The sequence below is a fragment of the Solanum stenotomum genome, chromosome 2 (assembly GCF_019186545.1).
Source record: "Solanum stenotomum isolate F172 chromosome 2, ASM1918654v1, whole genome shotgun sequence".
Taxonomy (NCBI): domain Eukaryota; kingdom Viridiplantae; phylum Streptophyta; class Magnoliopsida; order Solanales; family Solanaceae; genus Solanum; species Solanum stenotomum.
Window position 1 is genome coordinate 25926681 of NC_064283.1, and position 26852 is coordinate 25953532.

At 35.7% G+C, this 26852-nt stretch overlaps 1 protein-coding gene and 1 pseudogene across 3 annotated transcripts; both read left to right on the forward strand.

Annotated features, from left to right (window-relative positions):
• The first annotated feature begins 1564 nt into the window (after positions 1-1564).
• Positions 1565-25284, forward strand: LOC125855026 (uncharacterized). 3 transcript variants are annotated; one of them, XM_049534665.1, is made up of 2 exons: positions 1565-1618; positions 24579-25284. In XM_049534665.1, the coding sequence occupies exon 2, from the start codon at positions 24606-24608 to the stop codon at positions 25179-25181; it is 576 nt and encodes a 191-aa protein (XP_049390622.1). In that variant the 5' UTR covers positions 1565-1618; positions 24579-24605; the 3' UTR covers positions 25182-25284. The 3 variants fall into 3 exon arrangements, with proteins under 3 accessions (XP_049390622.1, XP_049390620.1, XP_049390621.1); XM_049534663.1 differs by having other exon boundaries at positions 1571-1601; XM_049534664.1 differs by lacking the exon at positions 1565-1618 and adding an exon at positions 22751-23152.
• On the forward strand, positions 5513-18324 carry LOC125855846 (probable serine/threonine-protein kinase PBL7; annotated as a pseudogene).
• Positions 25285-26852: the final 1568 nt, after the last annotated feature.

The window sequence follows — 26852 nt, forward strand, 5'->3', positions numbered from 1 at the left end:
TGCATAAATTTGTCTTCTGCCCAAAACAACCAACTTAGCTCCGTCTCTTTGTGTTCTCATCCTCAACTAGTTTTCTGTGTAACCGTGCAGATCACCCTTTCACCCTCAATTGAAATAATTGCAATCCTTCTGAGGTTACACTTTATACCTTCTTTTCTTTTGCATCATGACTTCCACTGCTTGCCTCTTGAGTGACAGTTATCCTGTTTCTCCCACAAATCTTGCAACTCTCTTGTTTTTTCACATCCAAATACCCTTAATGGATAATAAAGTGTTGTCAAAAGGGAAATAGCTCAACATGGAACTCGTAATTGGCGTCTCATTCCTAAGCATGCTGGTTTGTTTCTTTAATCCTCTTTTTTTATCCGGTGTTCGAATACACAAATATTTAAGCAAAAAATATTTATTTGTGTGCTAAAAGTTTGTTGAACTTACATAAAAAAGAATTTTTAGTACTAAAGCTGCAATAGTATAGCGAAATAATCATGTTTTCAGTCTTGCTCGAGTTCTAGGATGTTGACATTGTTCATAAATTTATTTATCACACATCATAGACATGCAATCAACCCAGAACTCAAATAATTGCAGTCTCAATATTTTAAATTAAAATCAGTAATATAAGTCCAAAAATATCAAGAGTAGCCACTGAGCTCTTACCCTCTTTGGGTCAACTTTTTATCTTTAAATTTGAAAGGCTTCTTGGCAGAAAAACAAATAAAAGCAAAATCAAGAACTGAGGAGTGGATGTCATACAAACTTACCTCCACCGACTTTGGATATCTAGGCAAAACAAGATGTCTTCGGTTTTTCCTTAGAAAAATTGAGAATAAATTGGCCAAGCGAAGGATGCAGGGTAAAAAGGGAAGTGAAGATGAACAATATTAATGCTTCTTAGTAAGCTTTATTGGAACCTGTGTCAGAAAAAAAGACAAGTGGATCCACACATACTACATGAAGGGTAGAGCAGTTAATCAGGTTCATCCTTCCTAAACATGCAGCTTGGATGGTAAGAAGTAATTGTAAGTTGAAGACACTTTGCAGAAGGCAGGAATGACATATGTTGATATACTGAATCTTAAGAATTTTACTATCAAATGAGTGTACAAGCAATTAGAAGTAAACCGGGGCATATTCTGGTTAAAACCAAAAAAACCGATCGAATTGAATTTTTTTCAATTTCGGTTTCGGTTTTTCGATTTTTTCAATCAATTTCGATTTAGAATTTTAAATTTTCAGTTTTTTGATTCGATTTTTGGTTTTAAATAATTAAATTTGATTAACCGAAAACCCAAATTTTATTGTTGGTCAAATATTTTAGACATTTTTCCATACATTCACAGCCCATAAAAAACAACCCAACTCAAATCTGAAATCCCTAAATTTAAGCACAATAATAGAAAGTCAATGAACAACAAATTTCCAATCTCAAAATTTAAATCTCAACCATCATTGCCGACAGATTCAAAGGCAAAACAAAGACACCATCGAAGATGCCATAAAACAACGCCGCTCCGATGCCAACTGTGGTGCTTCACAATCGCCAACACCACAAAACCACACAATTGCGGTGTCTTCCAAATCTCTGTTTTGATTGTGGAAAGGTCAGGAGCTCTAAAAGGTTTGCTGGGTTTGGACAAAAGTGTTTGATAGTTTGGCTGAATTTTCCATGTATCAAATAACTTATTTTCACATAATTTTTGTGCGTACGGAAATAAAGCCCTTTCTTAAGAAAAAAGAATTGATCCAATTTAGAGAAGTTTATTGATGAATGGTGATAAGAAAATGGCCCAATATGATTATATTCAATCTGAATCGACATTACAAAAATCTAATTGAATCGAATTTATTATAGTTCGGTTTCCGTTAACATTATTACCAAACCAAAAAACTGAACCAAAATCAGCAAACCGAACCAACCAAACGCCCAGCCCTAGTTAGGAGGCCTTATTCCCCAATGTAAGCTGGAAAATAATGGTATGCAACAATGAAGGTAGTCCTAAGTGGCTATTTCTATTTACTTTGGTGGTACAGGGCAGGATATATATAAGAGACAGGCTGTTTAAATGGGGAGTTTCTATTACAACTGTGTGCCCCCTATGTGTGGTAAGAGGATAAAACTCTAGAGCACCTGTTTTCAAATGCCCATACTCAACTAATTTAAGGGTAAAGCTGTTACACTGGATGAATATACACAGGGATGGACAGAACTGGAATGGGCTATCAGTCATGCTAATGGGTAGATGGCCAGTGCCTGAGGTTACTGGTAGGGTATGTTTATTCTATCTATCTGGCTAGAAAGGAATCAAAGAGTGTTTCAGAACAAGAGAACTGTAGAAGAAGTCTGCAGGATAGTACAAGAGGTGCATTGTTAAGGCTACTGCCAAAACAAGATAGCAAGTTTCCTACTGCAACACGATGTTTACCCTTAAACTACAGAAATGATTTTCTCTAAAAAGCATCGTAGAACAGGAGGTACAGATAGAGAATAGGGGGAAGGAGGTTTAGCTTAGATACTGATGGCTTGGTATTGATTGTATTTGATACATATCCCACACATGTACATTGTTGCTTCTTGGTTAAATTAAATCTGTATTTACCCCCAAAAAAGATTAAATTAAGTTGTTTAGGTATTCAGAAAATGACATACCTAATTGGTGGAAGAATGTGTACAAGGTCTTTGCTCATTCTTTTTGTGTCATCTAGTGTAACATCTCGCAATTTGAAATAACCAGGAAGAAGCTACGAACTTGAAATAATCATTTTTGGAAATAGTGACAAATCTGGAAATTTGTTCAACTTAGGAAAAGTGAGTTTTGGGTCAACTTCAAACGGTCATAACTCCTAGCTCAGGATGAGTTTGGTGAACTTCTAGATATGGTTGGAAATCTCTTAGAATGATCTTTCCAACGCCACCAAGATTGCGCAAATCCGAGTTTGTATGAGTTAGATACGCCCATTGAAGTTGGGCTGTCCAAATAACGAAATGTCCAATACAGATTTTGAAGGGTATTTCATTCTTTTCGTTATCCAATTAATAAAATTCATTTTGGTGAATTAATTAAGGGTCTAAACTGAGCTTGGTCAGTTTTACGCTTTTGAAAAAGAGTTAGGGTTTTAGAGAAGAGGAAAGAAGAGGAGAAAAGAGAAGGAGAAGCAAGGAAATCGTCAAGTTCGTCGAGTTTAGCTTATGGATTTCGTCGCGGGTGATCTCTACAAGGTATGTGAGATCACATGGCATTGGTTTAGTTCACCCACGCGCCAATCATGTTTAATTCATCATATTTTCGTCCTAAAAATATTGAGAATTTGATGTTCTTGATAGTTGTTCTTGAATTGATTTCGCTCTTGAATATGAGTTGAGATTAAGGAGTTTCTTGATATTAAGTGTTGATTCCTTGAGTTGTATGAGTTAGATTTTGTGTATATACCTGGAGTATCTGTTTCTAAAGTGAATTTGAGAAAAAAATTTGATCAAAATCGATTTAAGATCAAAAATCGAGACCAAAGGTTCGACAGATTTTTGCCTAAGGAACAGGTGGCGTGGCGCGCCCGCATAGCACCAGGAATGCTGGGGCGGGGAACCAGCAATGCACCAGATTAGAGCCCCAGTAAGTTGAGTCTGGCGCGGCGCGCCCGAGATGCGCCCAAATCGTCGTTTTCCACCCAGTTTTTGTCATTCAGTCCATTTAAGCCTTTCTAAAGTGTATTACCACTTCCTATTGATTCTAACTACTCTAAATGACTTCTAAACATCTAGAAATCATCCAGAAACATGAATCATAACCTTGAATCCATAAATTCAAATTCAAGGAAAGTCAAGAGCCAAGTCTACGAAGTTGTTAGAGTCTTTTCAAGAAGTCTTTTCCAAATGTTTTAAGGCGTAAGTTCAAGTTAAGCAAAGAGTAAAGATTTGAAGTTTCATTTCTTCAAAGAAGTATATGGGAACTGAGTATTCTCAAGAAGTTTGAAAATGTTTTCATATTTTGAGAAAGAAAAGGAAACATCGATTCCAAGAGAGCTTTTAAGCTAAGTTTTGAGTAATTATCTCAAACCAAAGAAACAAGTTGTTTTAAAACATATGAGCTACGTATATTTTTGGGAGTAATATTGAGCACTGATATGGGGATGTGAGTTCATATTAACTCAAGTCTACATAAGCCATGTAGTCATCATATGTATTAATGGGTCATGCTTTTTAGATGATCACATAAGTTAAGCTAGTGGATCTACTAAGTTAAGTAGTTCTATTTGATGGCAAAGTATAAGACAGTCTGGCAACGTCATGGTAAGAACGTTGTATCACTACTTAGGCTCATAGTGGTGGTTTTTGGTTAGAGAATCTCCCACATAAACCATATTATTTTCTTATATGAGTAAAGTTGAGTTTGTTATTGGTTTGTCTTTAACGAACTAAGTTGGTTGCAACTGTTTTATAAGCTTTATATATATTGCATGTGCTTCATTACTTTATATAGTTATTCAGAAGTTGAGAAGAGCCATGTAAGTGTTTCCTTTAAGAATTTTTTCAAGCCTATATCTTGATTTAGCAATCCAACTCGCATACTCGTACATTCAATGTACTGATGCCAGTTAGCCTGCATCATATTATGATGCAGACGCAGGTAACCAGGATCAGCATTCAGCGCCTCGTTGATCCAGCTTGAGCATTCAGAGTCTGTTGGTGAGGCTCTTTACATTCCGGATGACTCTTTTATTTGCTTTCTAGTCTTTCAAATGTCAGGATGATCGGGGGTCCTATCTCGACATCCCTCTTTGTTTTAGAGGCTTCATAGACAATTAGTAGTCGGATGTCTTTATATTGTCATTTCATATGTTAAGACTTGAGTTGCCATTTTGGCCAAGTTGAATGTTGACTTTTAAACATTCTAATCAATTTGACTAAGCTATTTGAGTAAGTTCAGTTTTGAGACAGTTGAGTTATTTAGCATGTGAAACACTTTCTTAATGCTTATAATCTTCCGTTGAGTTAAGTAAGTTAGGCCAAAGGTTTTCTTGAGGCCAACAATGGTCTTCGAGTTCCGGCCACGTCCAGGGTATATGCTCAGGGCGTGACAAACTTGGTATAAGAGCATAGAGTTCAAGAGTCCTAGGGAGTCTATGAAGCCGTGTATGTAGAGTCCTATTTATCGGTGGGAAGCACGCCACATCTATAATTAGGAGGCTCAACATTTAGAAAAATTTCTCACTTCTTTCACTCATTTCGTGCGTTAGAGTTTGATCTCTAAAAAGCTTCCCTCTAATTCGTGCTTGCGCGTGTTTTTAGATAATCATGCATCCACAAAGAGCTATCAGAGGTCGTCTTGCGAGACGCAATGTTGAGGAACAAGAGTTACCTAAAGCACCTAAAGTGCAACCTCAAGGAGAAGTCACCAATGCTGAGTTCCATGAGGCAATCCGGATGTTGAGCCAAGTTGTGACTAACCAAGTCGGGCAACAAAGAGGAGTTCGACAAGAAGAGGCTGACACTTCAAGGATTCGTGAGTTCTTGAGGATGAATCCTCCAATATTCACTGGTTCACGCACTACTGAGGATCCAGAGAACTTCATTGAGCAACGGAAAAAGGTATTAGATGTGATGCATGTTGCTGATACTGGGAGAATTGAGCTAGCTGCATATCAACTGAAGAATGTTGCTAGTACTTGGTTTGATAAGTGGAAAGAGGGTAGAGTTGAGGATGCACCACCTGCAAGCTGGGCCTATTTTGAGGAAGCTTTCTTGGGACGTTTCTTTCCCCAAGAATTGAAAGAGGCTAAGTGTCACGACCCAAGCCTACATCATGGACGTGGCCGGCACTCGAAGACCATTGCTGGTCCCCAAGAAAACCCTTATCCTGGTTGACTATAAGCAGAAGACTAACTCAAGCATGCAAAAGCTTAAAAATTGAATAAAATTCAGGAAACTGAAATACAAAACTTTAACTCAAATGAAAAACTCTGAATATAAAAATATTATTCAACTCGACATAAAATAGGCAACTTAAGTCTTTAAAACATTTAATAAAATGAATAATACAGACTTCTCAACTATACTAACTATTTATGAAGCCTCTAACTGATAAAAGATGAAAGTCGGGACAAGACCCACGACATCCTGATTAAACTGAAAAGTAGATGAAATCCTCGGGAAACAAGGAGGCTCACCATAGCTAACTCGAACTCCCGAATGTATCAACGAATCTCCTGTTGATAATCTTGAATACATGTGTCTGCATCATGAGAAGATGCAGGCCAAATGGCTCGGTACGTGGAATGTACGAGCATGTAAGAGGAATTCTAAAGCATAAACATAAGCTTGAAACTTGATAAAAAAGGAAACATACTTACCTCTTTTCAAACTTACTCAACTCAGGGAATACTCAAGGATACTCAAAACAACTCAACTTACTCAACTTAGAAGTACTCAAGGATAAGATACTCAACTCAGAGATAAGATACTCCACTCAAAGATTTGATACTGAACTCAAAGTTATGATACTCGACTCTGGGTACTCAACGTTGGATACTCAACTTAATATAAAGCAACAATACACATGCAATATATGGAAAGCTTTATAAAACAGTAAAAACAACTTAGTTCATTAAAAAACATGCAATAACAAACTCAACCTTACTTATATAATAAAGTAATATAGTTTTTGTGGGAGATTCTTTAACCGACAACCACCACTATGAGCCTAAATGGTGATACAGCGTCTTGCCCACGCTGCCAGAACTGTCCTATATTTTGCCGTCATATAGAACGCTTAACTTAGTGGATCCACTAGCTTAACTTATGTGATCATCTAAAAAGTATGACCCATTAATACCCATGATGGCTACATGGTTTATGGAGACTTGAGTTAATATGAACTCGCATCCTCATATCGGTGCTCAATACTACTCTCAAAAATATACTTAGCTCATATGTTTTAAAGCAACTTCTTTCTTTGGTTTGAGATAATTAGTCAAAACTTAGCTTAAAAGCTCTTTTGGAATCAATGTTCCCTTTCTTGCTCAAAACTCTTTTGGAAATCTCAATTTCCTCTCATCTTAAATGTGAAAACATTTACTCTTGGGAATACTTAGTTCCCATATATCATTTTAAAGAAAATGAACTTTACTCTTATTCTTTACTCAACTTCAAAGCTTAAGTCTTAAAACAAAGTTTAAACATTTGTAAAAGATTTCTTAAAATATGGTTCACGCCGAATTATGGACATGAACGACTCAATGCAAGGTTTTCAATAACCATAGATAGAACTTGATACTTGGAACTCAAGAACTTCAATGATACTACTCATTTCAAGAATGCTCAACTCAGAGGGTTCATGCGGAATTATGAGCATGAACTACTCAACACAAGGATTCAAAGATACTTTTCATCTCAGGATTATTCGACTTATAATGTTCATGCAGAATTATGGGCATAATCAATTCAACTAAAAGACTTCATGGATAACATATAATAGTCTCATGATTAGAAATATAATCTCAAAGGGGATTAGGAATTCAATACTCAAGACTTAGAACTTGAAGATACTACTCATCTTAAAGGTACTCAACTGATGGAGTTCATGCGGAAGTTATGGGCATGAACGACCCGACTCAAGGGTCAAAATATCAATAAGGAACTCATGTATACTACTCTTATCATTCTCTTACTTACTTCCTCAAAACTTAACTCAAATCGATGATGGATCTCAAAGGATTCACAATTGAACTCAAAACTTTCTTGAACTCTACTCTTAACTCTCTCTTGAATGTGAATTATGAATTCAAGAGTTATGGTTCATGCTATGAAAGATCTCATAATGAAAAAATAGACTCATGAATACATTCTCCTCACTCTCATGCTCACTTACTCGAGTCCTGAAACAAGTTACTAGAAGTTGTAGAAGACTTCACAAAAGGACTCAAAGGGACTTTCTTAGAATGTTTGAAAGAATTCTCAAAACTTAACTTTTAACTCTACCTTGAATTTGAATTATGAATTCAAGGTTATGATCATGTTAGGAATGGTTTTAGGTGTTTATAAGTAGCTTAGAGTATTTAGAATCGAAAGGGAGTAAAGGTGCACTTTAAATGAACTCAAACGGAGCAACCGAAGACAAACTGGATGGGGAAGGCGACCCCGGTGCTCTGAGTGGCGCAGGGCGCCAGCCTCTAAACTTCAGAGGAGGGTTTGGGGTTCTTTGTCTGGCGCATCGTGCCACGCCCTAACCTAGAAAACTCGACGAAATTCTTTGCTCGTTTTCTCACCCTAATTCGCCTAGAATCAAACTGTTTATTCCCCAATCACCTAGAATCAATTACTTAACATAATTACACTCTAATCTACTCAATACAGCCCTTAAAACACTCACTTTGATCTCAAGAAATCATCAAAAACCCAACACAACAAGATTTAGAAATAACTTCAAGAACACCTATCAAGAATTTAAATCCTTCAACTTTTTGAGAATGAAACTTCGCTGAAAATAATATATTTGGCGTGTGGGTGAACAAACCCAGCAATATGGAAGCTTGCATACCTCTTAGGGATTAAACCCATGGTGAAAATACGCAACAAGATGCAAGAATCTCGACAAATGCTTGATCCTTTCCTCTTTTCTACTCTTTTCTCCTCTTTTCTCTTCTTTTCTCTTCTTGAACTCTCAACTAAAACCCTAGGCGTATTTTAGGATTATAAAACTGAACCTAATAGGATTAGACCCTTAAAACCTTACTAAAAATGAATTAAATCTGATTTGGTAAGGAAAAGACCAAAATACCCCTTACTATTTTCGGCTAACTTTTCTTAACTAGACAGCCTAACTTCAAAAGGTCATATCTCACTCATCCGACCTTGAAACTTAGCAAACTCGGTGGGTTTGAAAAGATAATTCAAAGGTCTTTCCTACGGTAACTGGTAGAACATCTAAATCATCTTGTTCTAGGAGTTATGGTCATTTGAAGTCAACCCAAAACTCATACTTAGCTTAACTTGCAAAATTTCAGGTTTTGCTATTTCCAATTTAGTTCTTTTTTTGAACTCAAGGTGCTACATCTAGTGAACTTAACACTTAAGAAATTTTAATTTCTTGGTGAAATCCTACTCACAACGAAGGATAGTTCAAGTCTTAGCTCAAAATAATTTTGGGGTGTTACACTAAGGTACGGGAATTTCTTACACTTAAGTAGAATTCTCTAAGTGTGCATGAGTATGGATTGAAGTTCACCCAACTATCTCATTATGCTCCGGAAATGGTTAAGGACATGAGGAGTAGAATGAGTTTGTTTGTTGTTGGGTTGGCCCGTCTATCAAGCAAAGAGGCCAGGGCAGCGATGCTGATAAGTGACATGGACATATCAAGGTTGATGGTTTATGTGAGCAGGTTGAGGAAGAGAAGTTGAGGGAGAGGGAAGAGTTCAGATATAAGAAAACGAAGACAGGCAATGAGTCTAGGCAGCAGAAAGGTAATGTGAACCGTTCGTCCTTTCAGTAAAAGCAAAAGGGACCTGCTACATCATCTACTAGTGCACCTGCATCCCGAAACAAATGTGAGTATAATGGCCAGAACTCACAGAACTTCAGAGCCAGACCTGCACAGTCTCAAGGTGTGGAACAAGAAAGTAACTGGGCTCCTACAAGTACTAAGTGTGTTAGGATTCACCCAGGTAAGTGTCGTGATGGCCAGACTGGTTGTTTCAAGAGTGGGCAAGAGGGTCACTTCATGAAGGAGTGTCCTAAGAACATGCAAGGTAGTGGAAATTAGGGGAATAGAGCCCACTCTTCATTGGTTTCTCCACCAGACAGGGCTGCACCTAGAGAAGCTACTTCCGGTATTGGCGGAGGAGTAAACCAACTCTATGCGATCACGAGTCGCCAAGAGCAAGAGAACTCTCCAGATGTTGTCACTGGTATGATCAAATTCTTTACTTTTGATGTTTATGTTTTTGCTAAGACCCGGGAGCAAGTTTATATTTTGTAACCCCTTATGTTGTAAATAAGTTTGATGTTCTTCCTGAGAAACTTTGTGAACTCTTTTGTGTTTTTACACCTGTTGGGGAGTCTATTCTAGCAGAAAGATTCTATTGTGATTGTCCCATTTCCATCAATCACAAGAGCACCATGGCTGATTTAATTGAGTTAGACATGGTGGATTTCGATGTCATTCTAGGTATGGACTGGTTCCATGCCTGTTATGCATCAATAGATTGTAGAACTCGAGTTGTCAAGCTTCAAATTCCTAATGGGCCAGTAATAGAGTGGAGTAGTTGTTCAACAGTGCCTAAGGATCGTTTCATTTCGTACCTTAAGGTGAAAAAGTTAGTTTCAAAGGGTTGTATCTATCACTTAGTCCGAGTTAATGACTCTAGTGTTGAGATATCTTCCATTCAGTCAGTTCTTATAGTAAGAGAGTTTCCAGAAGTCTTTCCTGGTGATCTACCCAGAGTCCCTCCTAAGAGAGAAATAGACTTCGGCAGAGACATCATTCCAGATACTCGTCATATCTCTATTCCGCCATATAGAATGGCACCAGTTGAGTTGAAAGAATTAAAAAAATAGTTGAAAGATCTCCTAGATAAGGGTTTCATTAGACCAAGTGTCTCACCTTGGGGCGCTCCGGTCTTGTTTATGAGAAAGAATGGTTCCCTTAGGATGTGTATAGACTACCGCCAGTTGAAAAAGGTTACCATCAAGAATAAGTATCCTCTTCTGAGGATTGATGATTTTTTCGATCAGCTTTAGGGTTCTTCCTGTTTCTCAAAAATTGACCTCAGATCAGGTTACCATCAGTTGAAAGTAAGGGCATGTGACATTCCTAAGACAGCATTCAGGACTCGTTATGGTCACTATGAGTTTCTGGTCATGTCATTCGATTTAACTAATGCACCAGCATCGTTCATGAACCTTATGAATAAAGTATTCAAACCTTATTTAGATATATTTGTTATTGTCTTCATTGATGACATACTACTCTATTCAAGGAATGAAGAAGATCATGCTAGTCATCTCAGAATAGTTCTTCAGACTTTGAAAGATAAGGAGTTGTATGTCAAGTTCTCTAAGTGTGAGTTTTGGCTTGAGTTTGTGGCATTCTTAGGCCATATTGTGTCTGGAGAGGGAATTAAAGTTGATACTCAGAAAATTAAGGCAGTGCAGAATTGGCCTAGACCCACATCTCCAATTGATATTAGGAGTTTCTTGGGTTTAGATGGCTATTATAAAAGGTTTGTAGAGGGGTTATCGTCTATTTCGTCTTCTTTGAACAAGTTGACTCAGAAGACAATGAAATTTCAATGGACTGAAGCTTGTGAGAAAAGCTTACAGGAATTGAAAAAGAGGTTGACTACTGCCACAGTTTTGACCTTACCAGAAGGAACTCAAGGTTTTGTGGTGTATTATGATGCATCTAGAGTTGGTTTGGGTTGTGTCTAGAATGGCAAAGTTATAGCTTATGCCTCCAGACAGTTGAAAGTTCATGATAAGAATTATCCAACACATGATCTAGAGTTGGCTGTTGTAGTTTTCGCTTTGAAGATATGGCTCCATTATTTGTATGGTGTTCATGTGGATGTGTTCACCGATCACAAGAGCCTTCAATATGTGTTCACTCATAAAGATCTTAAACTCAGACAGAGAAGGTGGTTAGAGTTACTTAAGGACTACGACATGAGTATTCTTTACCACCCAAGTAAGGCTGATGTTGTTGTTGATTCCTTAAACAGTTTGTCTATGGGTAGCACCACCCATGTTGAAGAAGGAAAGAGAGAGTTAGCAAAAGATGTGCACAGACTGGCAAGCCTGGGAGTCAGACTTATGGATTCCACAGAAGGATGGATAGTGGTGACGAATGGGGCTGAGTCATCATTAGTGTCAGAAGTAAAAGGCAAGAAAGGCCAAGACCCTATTTTGCTTGAATTGAAGGCAAATGTTCATAAGCAAAATATATTAGCTTTTGAACAAGGGGGAGATGGTGTATTGAGATATCAAGGTAGGTTGTGTGTACCAATGGTGGATGGACTCCAAGAGAGGATCATGGAAGAAGCTCATAGCTCCAGATATTCCATTCATCCGGGTTCCACCAAGATGTATCGTGATTTGAAAGAAGTGTATTGGTGGAATAGTATGAAGAAGGGCATTGCAGAATTTGTTGCTAAGTGTCCACACTACCAACAAGTTAAAGTAGAACACCAAAGGCCCGGTGGTTTGGCGCAGAATATAGAACTTCTAGAATGGAAGTGGGAGATGATTAATATGGATTTCATCACAGGCTTGCCAAGGTCTCGCAGACAACACGATTCTATTTGGGTGATTGACGATAGAATGACAAAATCAGCCCATTTTCTGCCGGTAAAGACTACCCATTCAGCAGAAGATTATGCCAGGTTATATATTAAAGAGGTGGTAAGACTTCATGGAGTCCCAGTCTCCATTATTTCAAATAGAGGTGCACAATTTACTGCACAGTTCTGAAAATCTTTTCAGAAAGGTTTGGGTTCGAAGATGAACTTAAGTACTGCCTTTCATCCTCAGACAGATGGGCAAGCAGAGCGCGCTATTCAGACATTAGAAGATATGTTGAGGGCCTGTGTGATCCATTTCAAAGGTAATTGGGATGATCACCTACGCCTTATTGAATTCGCTAACAACAATAATTACCACTCTAGCATCCAAATGGCTCTATATGAAGCTCTTTATGGGAGAAGATGCAGATCTCCTATTGGATGGTTTGAAGTTGGTGAAGCAGGGTTGATAGGACCAGATTTAGTTCATCAAGCTATGGAAAATGTGAAAGTGATTCAAGAGAGGTTGAAAACGTCACAGAGTCGTCAGAAATCCTACACTGATGTTAGGATAAGGGTGTTAGAGTTCGAAGTAGATGATTGGGTATATCTAAAGGTTTCACCCATGAAGGGTGTTATGAGGTTTGGTGAGAATGGGAAACTTAGTCCCCGGTATATTGGGTATTATCGAATATCCAAAAGGATGGGCAATGTAGCTTATGAGTTGGAGCTACCACAAGAGCTAGCATTGGTTCATCCGGTGTTTCACATCTCCATGTTGAAGAAGTACATGGAAAATCCTTCATTGATCATACCAACTGAAAATATTGAGATCAAGGATAGCCTATCTTATGAGGAGATTTCGGTTCAGATTCTAGATCGCCAAGTTCACAAGTTGAGGACAAAAGAGGTTGCATCAGTCAAAGTCCTTTGGAAGAACCAATTTGTTGAGAAAGCTACTTGGGAAGCTGAAGAGGATATGAAGAAGAGATATCCACATCTCATTGAATCCGGAGAAAATGCAGACCAAGGTACTAATTCTCTTTTTAGTACTCTTTAAATTATGAGTGAGTATGTTGTTTGTTTGCATTTGCTTGTTGGGTGTTTGAACTTGATGTTACCACCCTTAATCCAGTAGGAGTAATCTCATTCGAGGACGAATGTTCCCAAGAGGGAGATATTGTAACATCTCACAATTTAAAATAACTAGAAAGAAGCTAAAAACTTGAAATAATTGTTTTTGGAAATAGTGACAAATCTGGAAATTTGTTTAAGTTAGGAAAAGTGAGTTTTTGGTCAACTTCAAACGGCCATAACTCCTAGCTCAGGATGGTTTAGGTTTACCTATATATATGGTTAGAAATATCTTGGAATGATCTTTCCAACTCCACCAAGATTGCGCAAATCCGAGTTTGTATGAGTTAGATACGCCCATTGGAAGTTGGGTTGTTCAAATAAGGAAATGTCCAATCCAGATTTTGAAGGGTATTTCATTCTTTTCGTTATCCAATTAATAAAATTCATTTTGGTGAATTAATTAAGGGTCTAAACTGAGCTTGGTCAGTTTTACGCTTTTGAAAAAGAGTTAGGGTTTTAGAGAAGAGGAAAGAAGAGGAGAAAAGAGAAGGAGAAGCAAGGAAATCGTCAAGTTCGTCGAGTTTAGCTTATGGATTTCGTCGCGGGTGATCTCTACAAGGTATGTGAGATCACATGGCATTGGTTTAGTTCACCCACGCGCCAATCATGTTTAATTCATCATATTTTCGTCCTAAAAATATTGAGAATTTGATGTTCTTGATAGTTGTTCTTGAATTGATTTCGCTCTTGAATATGAGTTGAGATTAAGGAGTTTCTTGATATTAAGTGTTGATTCCTTGAGTTGTATGAGTTAGATTTTGTGTATATACCTGGAGTATCTGTTTCTAAAGTGAATTTGAGAAAAAAATTTGATCAAAATCGATTTAAGATCAAAAATCGAGACCAAAGGTTCGACAGATTTTTGCCTAAGGAACAGGTGGCGTGGCGCGCCCGCATAGCACCAGGAATGCTGGGGCGGGGAACCAGCAATGCACCAGATTAGAGCCCCAGTAAGTTGAGTCTGGCGCGGCGCGCCCGAGATGCGCCCAAATCGTCGTTTTCCACCCAGTTTTTGTCATTCAGTCCATTTAAGCCTTTCTAAAGTGTATTACCACTTCCTATTGATTCTAACTACTCTAAATGACTTCTAAACATCTAGAAATCATCCAGAAACATGAATCATAACCTTGAATCCATAAATTCAAATTCAAGGAAAGTCAAGAGCCAAGTCTACGAAGTTGTTAGAGTCTTTTCAAGAAGTCTTTTCCAAATGTTTTAACTTTGCTTTAAAGCGTAAGTTCAAGTTAAGCAAAGAGTAAAGATTTGAAGTTTCATTTCTTCAAAGAAGTATGTGGGAACTAAGTATTCCCAAGTAGTTTGAAAATGTTTTCACATTTTGAGAAAGAAAAGGGAACATCGATTCCAAGAGAGCTTTTAAGCTAAGTTTTGAGTAATTATCTCAAACCAAAGAAAGAAGTTGTTTTAAAACATATAAGCTAAGTATATTTTTGGGAGTAGTATTGAGCACCGATATGGGGATGCGAGTTCATATTAACTCAAGTCTCCATAAACCATGTAGCCATCATGGGTATTAATGGGTCATATTTTTAGATGATCACACAAGTTAAGCTAGTGGATCCACTAAGTTAAGTAGTTCTATATGACGGCAAAGTATAGGACAGTCTGGCAACGTGATGGTAAGAACGTTGTATCACTGCTTAGGCTCATAGTAGTGGTTGTCGGTTAGAGAATCTCCCACATAAACCATATTATTTTCTTATATGAATAAAGCTGAGTTTGTTATTGCTTTATCTTTAACGAACTAAGTTGGTTGCAACTGTTTTATAAGTTTTATATATATTGCATGTGCTTCATTACTTTATATTTGACTTTAAGTTATTCAGAAGTTGAGAAGAGCCAGGTAAGTGTTTCCTTTCAGAATCCTTTCAAGCATATATCTTGTTTTAGCATTTCAACCTGCATACTCGTACATTCAATGTATTGATGCCAGTTGGCCTGCATCGTATTATGATGCAGACGCAGGTAACCAGGATTAGCATCCAACACCTCGTTGATCCAGCTTGAGCAGTCGGAGTCTGTTGGTGAGTCTCATTGCATTCCAGAGGACTCCTTTATTTGCTTTCTAGTCTTCAGATGTTAGGATGATCGGGAATCATGTCCCGACATCCCTCTTTGTTTTAGAGGCTTCATAGACAATTAGTAGTCGGATGTCTTTACAATGTCATATCATATGTTAAGACTTGAGTTGCCATTTTGGCCACATTGAATGTTGACTTTTAAACATTCTAATCTATTTGACTAAGTTATTTGACTAAGTTTAGTTTTGAGACAATTAAGTTATTTTGCATGTGAATCTTTTTTTTAATGCTTATAGTCTTTCGTTGAGTTAAGTAAGTCAGGTCAAGGGTTCGCTTGAGACCAGCAATGGTCTTCGAGTCCCGGTCACATCAGGGTGTATGCTCGAGGTGTGACATCTGGTTTCCTTTATGGTCTTGTTGACTTTGACAAGTCACAGCTTACGGAATAGAAAATTCATGTAAATATCCCAAAGTAATTAAAAAATATGAAAACTTAAACTATAGAAGAAGTTACTAGTTGTTCTTAAAAGCATTTGTGATTGTGAATTTATTTGTCCACACTTGATATACTTTTGTTGTCTTGCATTCTAATTTATGATATATCGGAAATCTAATTCAAAGGTTAACATGCAGCATATAGGAGATCATCAGTAGCTTGATATGCAGTCAAACAGCAAAGATCTACTTCACTTGGAGAGTGAAGGCGGCTTGTCTTCGGAATCAAAACTTCTCTTTTGCACTAGTGATGGCGGATCTCAATCCCTAAATTCATACGATTCCAGCTCACTGGAGCCTGATTCTCTGTGATGGCGGATCTCAATCCCTAAATTCATACAATCCCTAAAAAATATTGCATAGCTTCCTTTCTATTCAAATCGGTAATGATGGGACTTTTTTTTCAATAAATAGTGGAATTTTATTAAATAAAAGGCAAAGCACACCTATTGCCATCTGACAGGAGTTGAAAGCTAATCTTTTGTATTCCTCAGTAATTTCCAGGTGCTTTTTGAGCGAATGAAAATTATTACTTGTGGTTTCAACTGTGGCATACAATTCCAAATTGGTAGTTTGTTTATCATTAAATTTTTCATAAAATCTTTCTTTTTCTATTGCTCCTTACTGGTGTCATTATATCCAAAGTATCTTTGATGTTGCATCTAATTTATCATGTATTTGATTAAATAATCCAGAGCTTTCACACGACAAAAGACAACTAGCCTGGAATACAAGAATGAAAATAAATGTCGGTGCTGCCAAGTGCCTTGAGTACTTGCATGATAAAGTGAATCGCCCTGTTATATAAGAGATTTAAAATGTTCTAATATTTTGCTTGATGAAGACTACAATCCCAAGCTATCTGATTTTAGGTTGGCCAAGTTGGGACCTGTAGACGACAAGACCCATGTTTCCACCAGAGTCATGGGAACCTATGGTAATTGTGCACCAGAATATGCAATGACGGGGTAGCTTACACTTAAATCTGATGTTTATAGTTTTGGAGTAGTTCTTCTAGAAATTATTATTGGTAGAAGGGCAATTGACACATCAAGAGCTGCTGGAGAGCAGAATCTGGTTGCATGGGTAAGAGAAATTGATTTTTCTGTTAATGTGTTAGCTTTATGGTGTCACTTGTTCTAACAGTGTGGTGGAACAACTTAAGTTGTGTAGTTTATGTGTCTTTTCTTTAATCTTCAACTAGTTAGTGCATGCTTATTATATGTTGCACGACCAATCTATTGCGGGTTTTATTAGGTGCAAGGTTTCTCAATTATTTTCCGTGCCTGCTTTCTGAATCAACCACTCAAATGTTCATTGGGACTTGAATATATTCTGTTGTCCTTTGGGTTCTGGGCATTTAATGCTGCTCTCTGCTAGACCTCTAGTTGGTCTTCAAGTTATTGCATCACATTTGTATATATCTTCTTTTCTTTCCTCATGATAAGGTAAATATTTTTTTAAAATATTAGGAACAACTCTAGTGTACAAGTAGTATACCTAAAACTAGAGAATCTACAAAAGATATGATTCTCTATGAAATACAACCAATCTTCTATACAAATCAGAACCTTTTGGCTGAAATGTTGTCAATGTCATTTGGTATCAAGTCATCAACCATAGTCCATATCTTTATTCAAATAGTTGTGCTTTTGAGTGCTTTGTCCAGTTAGTTGCTTCTGGGATAATCTCATATGTGTTTATTGTATACCAACCTGCACCTACCTACTTAATTTTATCCAGTTCCTTGCTTCACTTCTAGATTGTTAGCATTGCAAATTATTTAGCTCACTGTCTCTAAATCCTGTCATATAGTTTGCTGCTCGGTGAGTAAGAGTTTCATAGCTCTTGGTTTGTCAAGCTACTTATGGGTAAGAAATTTATACCTTAGAGCTATATTTCAAAATTTGCAGACTCGACCATTGTTCAAAGACCGTAGAAAGTACTCACAAATGGCTGATCCAGAGCTTCAAGGTCAGTATCCAATTAGAGGCTTGTATCAAGCTCTTGCAGTAGCTACAATGTGTGCCCAGTAGCAACCCAACATGCGCCTCTCATAGCAGACGTGGTTACAACCCTTAACTATCTTGCTTCCCAGAAGTACGACTCTGGAACTCAGCCAGTCCAAAGGCATCACTCAGGTGCGTCAACTCCGAGAACTAGAAGGGACTTATGATTGTTGCAGTGGATGAGAATTAGCAGACATTGGAACTTGACAACTGCATGGTTGTTCTCAGCAAAATATGTCACTTCGCTTTTAGTTTTCTCTTGGGAATTCTTTTAGGTACTTCCTTTTCTTTTTTCTCATTTTACTTTGTAGATTATGTAAATTAGAGAGCCAATTGGCAGTTAGACAGTAGTGATGAAAACTTGATTGTAGTGTCCTCTCATATGATAATATTATTGTTGTATAAAAAAGGAGAAAAAACACTGGCATTGCTTATTTTAGTGTGTTTTGCTAATTTCTGTAAGAGGAATATTAAGGGATTTACCAACTCACTGCACAACCAAATCGTATGTCACCATCTTATTATCAATTTCTTACCTTTAGGCCTCAACTTACCTTTGCCAACTACAATTGATAAAAGCATCTACTATTCTAGTCTTTGGCTCAAAATAGAAAAAATTTCTTCTACTTCGCACATAGGGATGGCAATAGGGTGGAGTGGATGCCGGGAAGTTCTAAGGCTATGTGGGGTAGGGGAGGTTTTAAGGTTCTGTGGGGGCGTGTTGAAGTGTGTTAAAAACTAATGTGGAGTGGGGCAAGTTGCAGGTTTATGCGGTTTTATGCGGGTTCAAACTTAATTTTAACTTTTTATATAGGTTATAAGAGTGATAGAGTATTATTTATCAAGATAATTTCTTATCACTAAAATATTCAAGATAGTAATAAAAATGGTTAAATCAAACTAATACAATTTTTTACATGCTTCCCAATTAAGCTCTAACAAATCATATGGTTCCTTTTTCTAAGATCCTATTCCTTCTCAATCATGAGATAGAAAGATTGAGCAAGTATTCTTTTTCACGTCATTTGGTTTGAAGAATAAAAAAAAGTAGGAAAAATTACACAAACAGGCAAACATGTAGTAGGTATTTACGATAAATCACTGTTATTTAAGTAAGTACAATCCGTAGCTATAAGTATGGTTTTATAGCAAATCTCTCTCTCCACTCTCCCTCTCCCTTGCCTCTCCTCCCACTGCCCTCTCCATCTCTCACCCCTGCCAATAAGAAGAAATCTACTCAAATGTATTATGTATCTATTATATTTAATCAAATATAAGTGAGAGTTTTGTATGTTATATCAATTGTATTCGAAAAGCTATATTTATATTTTGTATCAACAATATTGGTATTCACAACAACATGCATAAATCCTCTCTCTTCTCTCTTCTCTCCTCTCTCCTCCCTCTCTATATCTCGCTCGCCTCTCTCCTCCTAATATATATTCATATCAGTTTGTATTTGTATTTCTTTCTTCGAAATTCGCGAAAAACTATAACGAATACAAATACATAGCAAAACAAAGTGTAGCTGAGAATTGTAATAGCTACAGAGTACCAATATGTTGTTTTTTATGCAATTGTTCATTACAAAACATGTATGCCTTCCCTTTCCTCTTCAAAATCAATCTCTATTTTTTCACTCGTAATATCAGGGTTTTGATCAGGCTTGTTAACACTCACAACTGGATTGAGGTTAGTTCCAACATTAACATCTCCATGATCGAATTCGTCATTTAAGCCAATATTATCTTCTTTGTTGTCATCCTCCGAATTAAGTGAAAACCTTGACCCAAACATGCTAGAAACGCTCGACTCATGTTCACCTACATTATTATTATTATTATTATCATCACTAGCATTGTCAACAAAACTTGCATAAATAGAATAATGACCCCACTAACAACTAGTTGTTACATTTCGATCAAAAAACCACAGAGAAATAAAAATTGATTCAAAATTAAGCGTATTGAAAAACAAAATTGAATATAAGTGGAATAGAGAAAGAACTGCCACACACAAAGTTGAGTAAATTGGACTGACAATGACGGAATAGAATCACCAAGATGAAGGAAAATGATGGTAGAATTTCTTGTAGTTAAAATCGATGTATGTTGCTCCACTTAGTTTAACTTGGGTATGATAGTTGGACGATAAACCTGCTGGGCTTGAATAAGAAAGTGGGCCAAACGGTTGGGATTTAAACTGGGTGGGTTTGAATAAGAAAGTGGCCCGAAATGAGGGGGGGTATGAGCTGTAATTATTTATGAGAGAATTGGTATATTAGGAATTACTTTGGGTTTGGGTATGAACTTGTAATTAGTTTAGGTTTTATGGCACATTTATGTAGTTTCCAAAAAAAAAAAAAGGAAAACAAGTACTCCCTCTGACCAATAATAGTTGTCCACTATACTATTTTGGAATATTCAACTGAACTTGTCCATTTTATAAAATCAATGGATAATTTTTACACTTAATTCCTAATTTACCCTTATCATTAATTATAGTTATTTCTCTATTACATTTTTTAAGACATTACATTTATTATATTCAAAGGGTGATATAGTAAAATTACCCTTCTATTTATAATTTCTTAAATAGTGGACAAGTGTTGTTGGAGAGAGGGAGATTTCTTTTGTTTCATTTTATAATCTTATTTGACCTATACTGAAAATAAATATTTTATTTTATTTATTCATTAGCAAATAAAAATTCCCCCTTACAATATCCATAGTAATTAGTATCGTATCATATTATATATATATATATATATATATATATATATATATATATATATATATATTGACACCCAATTTTGACCCTCCACGATTTGATTAATTTTTAAGCTTCTTAAATTTTAAACAATTGGAAATAATTATTTTTGAAAAATCCAAAAATTGTTTTAAGGCTTGGTTTTGTTATTGTTTTTAGAAGCAATTATATATTTCTATATTTATATAAGTTTGTGTACAACTTTGGATATATATCTTATTTGAATAATTAACGTAATACTTATCTTATTTATCATCAAATTAATCAAAATTTTAATTAGTGGTATTTTCTATAATTAGTTAATTATTTCACATTTGTAAAAATGAAAAAGCTTATTAATTGATGAGCAACTTACAAAGATGATTATATTTGTAGGGTTATTGAAGTTCAATAGCTATAAGTATGTTATTTATAAAAAATAACTACAATTTATATCTTTTTCTTGCTGTATTTCTTTATATGTTTTTATTTTTCTGTTTATACACTAATACAGTTTTAATTATAATGAACTAAATAAGGAACATGTATTAATTGTGTAGCATATAAATACATTGAATTCAAATTGGTATATCTATTCATAAGACTTAAAGTATTAATATATCAAGAATACAAGTATTTATAAAAACGTAATGTATTAATATATCAAACAAGGTAAAGTATGGCAATTAACATATGAACACGACAATTTGAAAAATGAATACATTGTTGTTATTCAAAAAATGAATACAATATAGTATATATATGAATACATTGTTGTTAAACAAAAGAATTTGAAAAATGAATACATTGTTGTTATTCAAAAAATGAATACAATATAGTATATATATGAATACATTGTTGTTAAACAAAAGATGGATACATTGGACAACATAGAAACAAGAAAAATGGAAAATAATAGAATGTGTAGGTATCTAAAAGTGTGTAAGTATTCGCTTGTATAAACATTGATAAATACAACAAACGTCAATCTCTTTTTGGTCAAGTTTTTTTCACAAATCACCATTTCAACTTGTGTTAATATTACAATACAAGTATTTGTATATATAAATATTCTACTATATACAAATTTGACAATCACAAAACCTCAATCTCCTTTTGCTCATGTTCTTCCTTTACTACTTTTTTTTGTATAACTATAACCATTGTAATGGAGAAAACAAAACAAATCTTCAATCGAACCCCTATAAAAATAGATGAAAATGTAGATGGATACAAATATAATATTCATAAAAAAGAGAGAAAAAATCAATTACGTAAAAGATACTTGATGAATTCAAATCACAATCACACAAACTTCAAACTCTTTTTGCTCATGTTCTTCCTTCACTACTTTTTTTTTTTTATAACTATAACCATTGCAATGGAGAAAACAAAATAATTCTTCAATCGAACCCCTATAAAAATAGATGAAAATATAGATGGATACAAATATAATCTTCATAAAAAGAGAAATAAAAATCAATTCAAAGATACTTGATGAATTCAAATCACAAAAATTGCTCCTAGAATCATCAAAAAAGTCATAAATTGGAAGGAATATGGTAGGAAAATTTGAGAATATGTGATATAGTAATATTGATGAAAGAGAAAGTATATATTAATGAGGATAAAAATGAAAAACTGATCACATAAAATGTGCCTAGACATAATTAGTTATCCTTGTAATAATAATTTTTCTATTTAATATTTAATAACTTTCCTATTATTTGTATATAATTATCTTTGCTATTTATTGTGTAGTTATATCCATATAACATAAAAAAAAAAAAACTATAGCTATTTATTTTAAATATATATTGATGTTTGTCATATTCTGTAGTTTTTCCTTAATAATTGATTAGATACATAATTTATTTTATTTCAAATATTATCATCTTAAAGTATTATTTTCAAGACTCGGGACCTATTTCCTTTGAAATCAAATTGGACCTCAGCTTTTCAATTCAAACAAAGAGAGCCCAATTTCTTGGTCCATTTCAAAGATCCAGCCTTTTTTTTCCCCCTTTTTAGCCCTCTTGCTCTTTCAGAATGCAACTCCAGCAAACGAAGAAGGAGGCGAACGAGCCCTAACTCCCAATTTCATCTGTCTTTTCTCCTTCGTATTTGTACAATCTGCGTGAGGCAAAAGACGCGCGGAGCTTCCGGAGGCAACCTTGATGTGGTCCATTCCAATTTCCTTTTTCTTTTTAATTTCGTTTCAAATTCATACGATTCCAGCTCACTGGAGCCTGATTCTCTGTGAAATTAGTTCCTCCCACATCCATTCTTCATCAGGAATTTGAGAGATTCACTGTTCAGGGACGGTTTTTTGGAGACCTAAGAATACCCCTATGAGGTTTGGAAATTCTTGGTCCAATAGTTTAAAATTTAGTGGTTGTTTGAGTTGAAACACGTTGTGGAGTCGTCTTCTCAACTAGACGTTCCCGTTCGCAGGTAATATTTCTTTGTTTCTACAATTTTCTTTATGCGTGTTTATAAATTCTGTTTAGAGTTGTTTGTAGTAATATGTTAGCATAGTTAGATTTTCTTCTGCTCGTTTAAGCCGAGTCTAAAATGATGGTCTCGTTGCTTATAGTCATGTTTTGTTGGAATTAATTAGTTTAACTGAATATTTTTCCTTCGCCTTGCTTAATGAAAATTTGGCTATGGATTTGCCTACATATAAAGGACCCCTGAACTTTAGAGAAGTTTAGTGATGAATGGTGATAAGAAAATGGCCCAATATGATTATATTCAATCCGAATCGAAATTGTTAAAATCGAATTTATTATAGTTCGGTTTCCGTTAACATTTTTACCAAACCGAAAAACTGAACCAAAATCAGCAAACCGAACCGACCGAACGCCCAGCCCTAGTTAGGAGGCCTTATTCCCCAATGTAAGCTGGAAAAGAATGGTATGCAACAATGAAGGTAGTCCTAAGTGGCTATTTCTATTTACTTTGGTGGTACAGGGCAGGATATATACAAGAGATAGGCTGTTTAAATGGGGAGTTTCTATTACAACTGTGTGCCCCCTATGTGTGGTAAGAGGATAAACTCTAGAGCACCTGTTTTCAAATGCCCATACTCAACTAATTTAAGGGTAAAGCTGTTACACTGGATGAATATACACAGGGATGGACACAAGAACTGGAATGGGCTATCAGTCATGCTAATGGGTAGATGGCCAGTGCCTGAGGTTACTGGTAGGGTATGTTTATTCTATCTATCTGGCTAGAAAGGAATCAAAGAGTGTTTCAGAACAAGAGAACTGTTGAAGAAGTCTGCAGGATAGTACAAGAGGTGCATTGTTGAGGCTACTGCCAAAACAAGATAGCAAGTTTCCTACTGCAACACGATGTTTACCCTTAAACTACAGAAATGATTTTCTCTAAAAAGCATCGTAGAACAGGAGGTACAGATAGAGAATAGGGGGAAGGAGGTTTAGCTTAGATACTGATGGCTTGGTATTGATTGTATTTGATACATATCCCACACATGTACATTGTTGCTTCTTGGTTAAATTAAATCTGTATTTACCCCCAAAAAAGATTAAATTAAGCTGTTTAGTTATTCAGAAAATGACATACCTAATTGGTGGAAGAATGTGTACAAGGTCTTTGCTCATTCTTTTTGTGTCATCTAGTTTCCTTTATGGTCTTGTTGACTTTGACAAGTCACAGCTTACTGAATAGAAAATTCATGTAAATAGCCCAAAGTAATTACAAAATATGAAAACTTAAACTATAGAAGAAGTTATTAGTTGTTCTTAAAAGCATTTGTGATTGTGAATTTGTTTGTCCACACTTGATATACTTTTGTTGCCTTGCATTCTGATTTATGATATATCGGAAATCTAATTCAAAGGTTATCATGCAGCATATAGGAGATCATCAGTCGCTTGATATGCAGTCAAACAGCAAAGATCTGCTTCACTTGGAGACTGAAGGCGGCTTGTCTTTGGAATCAAAACTTCTCTTTTGCACTAGTGATGGCGGATCTCAATCCCTAAATTTGAAACCTGACCTTCCTGATAAGAAGCCTGAAATTTCTTCTGTACCCAAAAGCCAAGTTCTAACAAAGGTCAAGGATTTTTTGGGAGTATTTTTGGAAAACAATAGAAAAGTGGAGCTTGAAGCTAAGAAGAATCCTGAGAAATATGACATTGAAGCTCTTACTGGTGAAGAATCTGAATACATAGAGATGGACTTAATGTTGGGTGTTGCTGAACTTCACACACAGGAAGCTGTAGCAGCTGCTGAATCCGTAATAGCAAGTTACCAACCAGTAATCGATCTCGATACCAATGATACGACAGAATCTGAAGACAGTAGCGATGAGGATGACATTCAGGATACCAGCAAAAGTGATGACGATGATGGTTTTTCTCTAGGAAAAGAATCTAAGCTTATGGAAAAGGATTCTCCTAAGAAAGCATTGAAGAGGAAGCGAAATCGAGCTAACATAGTTGAGCTCTCTTAGTGCTAAGGACATTAAACAATTGTTAGCTTATTTTTGGTGAGAAATTCAGAACATAGTAAAACTTGTTTTGGTTCTACTCTTTTATTTTATTAGTTAAGTGTAATGTAATGCAAACAATACAAACCAAGTCCATTTCAAAGGAGAAAGGTATGTCTGTTCCAAAAGCAAAGGAGTTTTGTTTCTCCAAATTGACTCTCTTGCAAATCCTATATAAGATTTGCGACCAAAAGAAAAGAAAAGAAAACTTCTTCCTCCGATCCTTTCTTGTTTCTTTTAAGTCATTTTTTTAACAATAGATTTTGGGCAACCTCCTATTTTTAGCTTATTCACCTACTTACATATAAATAATATGTTTAGTTAAATTCAAGTGTCTCTAGTTTTTGATGCTTCTCCACTATTTTGCTGTCACAAGGCATTCCCTCTCCAGACTCCAGACCCCATTTGTGAGATTACTTTGTTATATTGTTGTAGTTGTCCAGTTAACTTTCTCAGCATGGCATTTGCAACCCTTGAGTGATGTTGCTCAAGGTTTCTTTTAAGTTTTCTATGCAAGGTGAAATTGGTTGGACCTATCTTATGAAATTGGATAACACTTTGTTGAAATTGGATAACACTTTGTTGAAATGTGTAACCATCTTATCTAAAAAGTTAAGTTATTAGAAATTGTTTGGAGCTATTGTCTCATATGAAATTGGATAACACGTTGTTGAAGTGTGTAATCATCTCTTTAAAAGATTAAAGTTGTTATAGAGAGTACACTTTTATTAGGCAATTGTATTCTCAACACTCTCCCACATGTGCGGGCTTGACTCCTTTTGATGGGCCAAGCATGTGTATTTTTTTTTTCCAATTTGGATGGTGGTGAGATTCGATCTCAGAACATCTGCCTACTCTGACACTATATTGAAGTATTAACAATCTCATTTAAAAGTTTAAATTGGTATAGAGAGAATACTTTTATTAGTTAATTGTATTCTCAATACATATCAAGACTAGGGCCAGTTCTACTAGAATGAAGTGAATCATGTTTCTTAAATACTGTTAACATTGGGATTTTTCAGTTTTGCTTTGCTACATTTGTCAAAATAGTGAGAACTCTAGTACCATTGCATCTGCTATATTTACTTCTTCAAAAGTTCTTATTACTGTCTGCACATGTTGATGGACAACATTCTATTGCTGCTAACACACATTTCACTTTTATGCATGAATGCAAAAGCACCCCACCTCTATTTGGTTTTTTTTTTTTTTTTTTTAAGCTAAACGGGCATTGCCCTTTTATTAAGAATATAAAATTGGACAAAAAGCAAAAGACATGGGCCCAAAAGAAACCCACATCCAATTCTACACACTAAATAAGAAACAAAACTAAATCAACACTAAATAGACAGTAACAGGGGACAATGAATTAAAGGTGATAGAAAAGTTTCAAAATGAAATATAGGTGACTCAAGTCTTAATTAATGAGTAGGGGTGACAACTTTTAAATTAAGGATTAAAGGAATGAATTTTTCACCTCAAGTTTTTTTTTTTACACTTTGGCCCATCTTATATAAAATATTAATAATAAAAAATGGAGGGAAAAAATGACACCAACGACTCACAACTCCTTTTTTCCTTTTACTCTCTCTTACCTACTCTTCCATTGTTGTTGCTCTTCTTCTTCTTCTT